The sequence below is a fragment of the Sinocyclocheilus rhinocerous genome, unplaced genomic scaffold (assembly GCF_001515625.1).
Source record: "Sinocyclocheilus rhinocerous isolate Xijiao unplaced genomic scaffold, SAMN03320098_v1.1 scaffold1348, whole genome shotgun sequence".
NCBI classification, from domain to species: Eukaryota; Metazoa; Chordata; class Actinopteri; order Cypriniformes; family Cyprinidae; genus Sinocyclocheilus; species Sinocyclocheilus rhinocerous.
The window spans coordinates 99,688-106,426 of NW_015648618.1; the positions used below are offsets into that span (position 1 = coordinate 99,688).

At 34.7% G+C, this 6,739-nt stretch overlaps 2 protein-coding genes across 2 annotated transcripts in view; one reads left to right on the forward strand and one right to left on the reverse strand.

Moving 5' to 3' along the window:
* The window catches only part of LOC107710048 (chromobox protein homolog 6-like), a 5,601-nt gene extending 2,248 nt beyond the window's left edge, over nt 1-3,353 (reverse strand). Inside the window, exons 1-4 of the mRNA XM_016514742.1 lie at nt 3,172-3,353; nt 1,827-1,870; nt 1,677-1,742; nt 340-406 (exon numbers count right to left, since the gene is read on the reverse strand). Of these exons, the coding sequence (XP_016370228.1) occupies nt 340-406; nt 1,677-1,742; nt 1,827-1,870; nt 3,172-3,240 (246 nt within the window). The 5' untranslated portion in view covers nt 3,241-3,353. The remainder of the gene's footprint in view (nt 1-339; nt 407-1,676; nt 1,743-1,826; nt 1,871-3,171) is intronic.
* Nucleotides 3,354-3,951: 598 nt separating this feature from the next.
* Nucleotides 3,952-6,739, forward strand: part of LOC107710038 (brain-specific angiogenesis inhibitor 1-associated protein 2-like protein 2) — an 11,497-nt gene continuing 8,709 nt past the window's right edge. The window contains exons 1-4 of the mRNA XM_016514723.1: nt 3,952-3,989; nt 4,265-4,324; nt 4,834-4,909; nt 6,255-6,341. Of these exons, the coding sequence (XP_016370209.1) occupies nt 4,271-4,324; nt 4,834-4,909; nt 6,255-6,341 (217 nt within the window). The 5' untranslated portion in view covers nt 3,952-3,989; nt 4,265-4,270. The remainder of the gene's footprint in view (nt 3,990-4,264; nt 4,325-4,833; nt 4,910-6,254; nt 6,342-6,739) is intronic.

The following is a 6,739-nucleotide window of genomic DNA, read 5'->3' on the forward strand; positions in this document are numbered from 1 at the left end:
TGGAACTAAACTCTGCAGGGCTCCGGCCCTCCAGGAACAGTTTGACAACCCCGATATATAGGCTTTATATCAGCCACCGGCCACCCTGCTCTCTAGATATCGGCATCGGCATCAGCTGTCAAAAAACCAATATCGATCGACCACTATTTAGGCTAGAAGATGAACAAAAGTCTTATGGGTTGGGAATGACAGAATGGGAATAATGGGAATGATGATATAATTTTCATTTTTGGGATCATTTTTAATATTTTAGAAGCATTTTTCCAAAACAAATTATCTAGATGACTTTGCACATCACAAAATAAATTTATGTCCAGTCAGTTGGTATTGCTGACGTACCTTTAGAAGCAACGTTTTAGGTTTTGGGCCTCTCTTTTTAGGTCCATACATCTCCTGCTCCCGCTCTCTGAGTAAAAATAGTTGTTCAAAAAGGTTTTTGATTATGTCATTGTTTGCACTTGTTGTGCCAGTTTCAGCTTTATGAACAACAAACAAGCAAAAAGCATGACTACAGAGTTTTACTTCAGACTCTGACTTAAGTATTCATGTAATTTTATTTAATTCTTTATTTAACAGTGACAATGGAGCTACAGAGCTAAATTTCATCTGCTGTCCCTGGGCAGGAGAGTACCAAAATACATTATGTAACAAAAACATCAATATAATAGCATGTACAATAACCCCCAACAATACACCCCCCTCCAAATCTAAAAGATAAGAAATATAATCCCCCACACAGAGACTACAATCCAAGTTACTACAAAATATCCCCTATAAATACTACAAAACATCACCCTATAATAAAAATTACAAAAAAATTAAGACAACCATAGTTATGTAACCAACACAAGAATATTCATTGATCACAAACTTGACTCATCATTAACCATATTTTTTAAATGTAACTTAAACAGTTCAAAAGTAGGACACTGTCTAATATTAATTGGTAAATTATTCCAATTATTAACAGCTTTTACAAAAAAAGCTGAACGACCAAAATCAGTAACTCTAAACTGCGCTGCACAATCACCTCTTGATGAAGCTCTTGTTTGTCTTATATTTTCAGTATATGAAGAAAAAAATTCTTTCAAGGGTGAGGGTGCAAGATTATTAATAATTTTGTACATTAAACAAAAATTGTAAAACATAAAATTGTCAAAAGTAAAGAAATTGTACTTTTTAATTGCAAAACAATGATATCTGTTAGGTTTCTTGTCAAATACGTTTAAAGCACTTTATATAAGGTATATAAAGGTCTAATAGTAGATTTTCCTGCTTGTGACCATGAAGTAATACAATAGGTAAAATGAGAGAAGATCAAAGAATGCAAAAAAACCTTTTGCAGCTTCTATTGAAAGTTGACTCCGTTTAAATGTAAAATTTCTAAGTTGAGGTGTCACTGCACAAACTGTTTTTTGAACATGCATTTCAAGTGTTAAATGAGAGTCTAAAATAACTCCAAGATATTTAAAATCCGGCACAATTTGTAATTTTTCACCATTGACTAATATATCTGGTTGGACCTCCTCCTTCTTTTTGGTTTTAAAATACATACAGGCACTTTTCCGAACATTTAATGTTAAACAACACTGAGTTTATATTTTTTAGAAGTCCATTTCCTTTAAATATGTTAATCAGGAAAAATATTGATTTTGCAACAATAAAACATAACTCACTTTTGTTCAAATGCTGCAACGAGTCGTTCATCTAGGATGTTCTCCTCAGGTTCCCATGTGCTGTACCTGCAAAATATACAGATCATTTAACATCCATGACTTATTAGATATACAAAACTTAACATATAAATCACATTTCTGTTCACTTACTTTATTGCCCATCCTTTCCATTTCACTAGGTACTCCATCCTTCCCTATGGAAAAGACAGATCAGATTCAGTTCCCAACATTTCTGGAAGATATCTTTCATTGATGGAATAGTTCATCCAAAAGGATCACTTTCTCATTATTTACTCTCTATCATGCTGTTATTAAACCATATGCTGTTTTTTTTTTTTTTTAATGAAACACGTGAATAGTCTTTAAGAATCTTTACTCAGCTTGTTCTATACAGATGACTCTTCAGAGTTTAAAAAAGCAGTGTAAATATATCATAAAAGTAGTCATATCCATTCATAATCCAAACTGCTTGTCCTATTTAGGGTCCTGAAGCAGTCAATTTGACAAAGCTAATTTAAGACTTTAGAGTATTTGCGATATAGTCATATGGACCACTTTTAAGATGCCAATTATTTTTGTTCTTTTTTGGCACTTCACAGCCCCAGTTCCCATTCACGTCCATTGTATGGAAAAAAATATTCTTCAAAACCTGTGTTCCACAGAAGGAAGTCAGTCATGTAATCTTGGAAAGAGGGTGAGAGAGTAAAATGTTAACAAAAACGCCCCAAAATGTGGGTAAACTATTCCTTTGAATAATCGTGACCCCATAAATGAAGTATGTAAATATGTCCATTCACTAATGAACTCTAATCAAATGCGTGCGCATGCGTAGTGTAACACAAAAAGTTATTTCATGTATTTAAGTATCAGGGGATGCCGGTCATATGACAACCAACATTTTGTTATGTACCGTCCCTCAAAAAAAATTCGCCGGTCGTCCTGAAAACAAAAACAAACAGCGAGTTGAACGTAAAAACGAGTGGTTGCTACGCGACGCCACCGATATAGAACGTAAACATTCCGTTATATATTTACGAAACGGTCATCCAGCAAACGCGCGAAATGTGCACGGTTTGGTTGATTTTAACGCACTGCAACGTTAAACGACTTCATTGTTTAAGCTACAGTCTTAGTGTTCTAGTTGGGTAGCGTCGCACGCCTGCAGTGTCGATGGGGAGTCAGACTAACCGGCCTTTGTCAAAAAATTTGTACTCCAGGCAGACACTAAAAAAGCTAACGCGCTAACAGCACCAGCTCCAGCTGGCGCCACTCCAACCTAAACGAACTTGCACAACACACGGAGCTCAAAAATTAGCAACTCTGTCAAATTAGTGCCCTAAAAATGAATGCATACTCATTTTATGATTGCATAGGAAAGCATGGTTGCTCTACTGCAGTTCAGTGCACTGCGCTCGGTCCGCAGGGCTGAAGTTTAGTGCGTCTGTAGGCCGCAGTGAAAGGAAATAAAACGAGTTTTAATAATAAACAGACTGACCTTACGGATGCGGCGCTTCATGATGGCCTCAGCGGCAAACACTCGGTCCCCTGCCGCAGACAGCTCCATCTTTAGTGGGACAGCAGAGACGGGTTCTTCCGCGGAAGCAATGGAGGGAGACTGCGCCGTGGAGGAGGCAACCAATCATAAACACACGCGCGCCTCGAAACAGCGGCCCATTCAAGAACAATGCACTGGTCTACAGATAATAGACACTAGAAAAAGAAGAACAGGTTTTTTTTACATTCTCATACAATACTTTCCTTTTAACTATTTATTAAAATCTATCTATCCTACATAAATATCAGTGTACTTAATATGTAGCCTATAATTCGTTTTTATTCTATTACATTTTATACATTTCAAAATCATATATCATTTTTAATATTTCATATCTCCGTACTAGCTACATAAATATTAGTATGCTTTAGATGTATAATTTATTTCTTTTCAATAAACTATTTACATTTACATGTAGACATTTAGAGAGCAATGATATGAAAGTGCTATAACAAGTCTCAGCTTAATGCAGTACACGTAGCAAGTTTTTAAAATTATATAATAAATAAAAAGAAAACAGAATAGAAAAAGTAGCCTATAGAGCAAGCAATATTATTTATTTTATGTTTTTATTTATTATTATTATCAGCATCATCATCATCATCATCAACAACAACAATAATATTATTATATGAATAATTATACTTATATACTCTAGCAGAGGTTTCTGATCACTGTACTGAGAAAAATGCAAAAGAAATATAGGCTATTCAACACCAATCCTGTTTCCTATCGCAGGTGTGCAGTGTTTACGGCAGGTGTCTAACCTTAGTCACACTTTTATTACTCTGCACTGTTCAATAATTCACAGGCCACACGGGTGACAATAGCTCTCTCTCTCACTCTCTCTCTCTCTCTCTCTCTCTCTCTCTCTCTCTCTCTCTCACACACACACACACACACTCACAAACGGGACGAGACAGGAGAGGACACAGCAGACGAGGGGGAGACAGCAGTGGGTCATCTGTCAGTCAGGTTGTTTGTTGTTTAGTCAGTGGATGTGGTTTATTTGTTTGTTGTGCCACGGTTTCAGATCAGGATGTCAGGACAAAACAGTGATCAACTGCACCGCACCACTCTGACCATTTATACGGTAAGCGGGAAGCCTCTCACTCCTGAGTGTGAATTATACACTATCACATCTATATGAACCGAGTAGAACAAAATACAAGGAGGTGGAATTATATTGGTATAAATGTTTATATTGTGCAGAAATATGTGGCTATAGGTTTTTAAAAAATCTTATAAAAAATATAAATGTAAATACTTATCATATAATTTAAATTATTATAAAAATATTGTATATTTTATATAGATGATGTATGTAAAATAATACATAAATAAATATAATTTAAAAGTGGTTTTGTTTTTTTATAGATAGATCATACATATAAATACATATTAGTAAAAAAAAACATATATAGAAATATATAGAAATGGGTATATTTCAGAAGTGATTTTAGATAGAACATTTTGTTGTGACAAACAGCAATCTGCAACCAAGGTGACAGATTGTTGTGCAGTAACATGTAGTGACAACATGTGTTGACATTTGATTTGTTATCGGACTCTGATTCTTACACTGTTTGTCAATCTGCTCAGAGCATAATGGAGCAGTTCAACCCCAGCCTGCAGAGACTGGTGGCACTGGGAAACAGCTACATTCAGGCTTTCCAAGGCAAGTCTACATGAGAAAGAATGAATGCAGTAGATGGTAAACTGTAAAAGATGAAAGGAGAAAGACGGAAAGCAGAGTGGTTGAACTTTGGCCTGCCGGTTGTCATTGGATGATAATAAGTCAGCATTGCTGCAGCGTCACTGGCTGATTCAACATCATTGTTTAATGACTGTCTGTTTTATGATTCTTGAGTTTCACTCAGGGATGTCCTGTTCCTGTGAAAGACTTTAATCTTTTGAAAGATGACTTATCAAACAACGTCCCATTTGTTTGATAGTCATCTTTCAACATATTAAAGAACCAATAAAATGATTTCTTTTTATAGTGGTTTGCTGACTGGACAATGAATATTTGACTTTATATATATAAAAAAAAAATCCTTATTGAAAACTAAACATTTTACTTAAGCTCAAAGAAAAGAAAGAGACAAAAATGACCAAAACAGGAAATAAAATAATGTGATTAAAACAAGACAACAAATCTGCAGATGAAACAAGTCAAAATGCACATATTGTCTGTCTAACAAATCTTAAAGGGTTGGCTCAACAACAAAATTTTGTCATAATTTACTTCCTCGTGTCATTCCAGACCTGTATCACTTTCTTTCTTCTGCGGAACACAAAAGGAGAAACCTTCTTCACTGTAGCTCTCAAATCTCCTTTACAGTTGCAAATATTAAAACATTTTCTAAAAAATACATTTGAATATTCAGATATATCACGCAGGTTTGTTGTCATTGAAGCCATCCGTCACTGGTATTTGTATGTCTTGTGCACCATCAAAAAAGAGGCAAATTTAAATGAATTTAAAAATATTTCGTATGCTATCTCAAGTAAATGAATCTTGTTTTAAGGATGTTCAGATATTATTACAATGTAAGTTAATCAATATATTAGTATACTTAGCATTTATTTAATATTATTACTTTTTATTTTATTATATGTACATTTAAAAATCTTTACATGTCATAATGTTAATATTTTATATTTTGTAAAATTGTAAATATGGTGTATACTTAGTGGATAATGGTGGAAATGAGAGTAGTTGTCTTTTTGCTGTCTGTCCCAATGAAAATGATTAATTTAATTAAACTATTTATATAATGACAACATAAAATATATGAATGAAATCAAAGTCACCTTCGATAAAAGTATCGGCCATATGTGTAAACAGTGAACTCTAATTTAATTAATCTAATTGATCTAATTTAATTCAAATGTTTCATATTTTATCTCAAGTAAATTAATCATGTTTTAAAGAGGTTTCGTTGTTATTATTACTGTGAAAACAAGACGTGAAATCATTCTTACAGTGGTAAATGAATCAAGTGTATGTGTGTCTATAGCTCTTGCCGTCACCAGTGAGGCTTATTTCAGTGCTCTGTCTAAGATGGGTGAACAGGCCATGCAGAGTATGTCATCGCGTATGCTGGGTAAGCTTACATTTCCTCTTATCATTTCATTTCCTTTCACACTTTTAAATTACAGCAGGACATGTTTCTGTCAAACTCAGAGATTTACGAAACACAGTTCATTTTCTTTTTTTTCTGATGAATATGTACTTTCCATCGCAGGGACAGAGCGGGAAAGCAAGAGAGTTTTGTACGTTTATGAGGGTGATAAATTGGGAGGGAGCCAGTGTCCTTCACATACTCATATTGTACTTTGCTCTAGTAAATTCACCATGTTCCTCCTCGGATCTCTCATACACACATGTGTGTGTGTGTGTGTGTGTGTGTGTGTATCTGTGAGTGTGTGTATGTGTATGTGTATGTGTATGTGTTTGTGTGTGTGTGTGTGTGTGTGTGTGTGTGTGCGTGTGTGTGTGTGT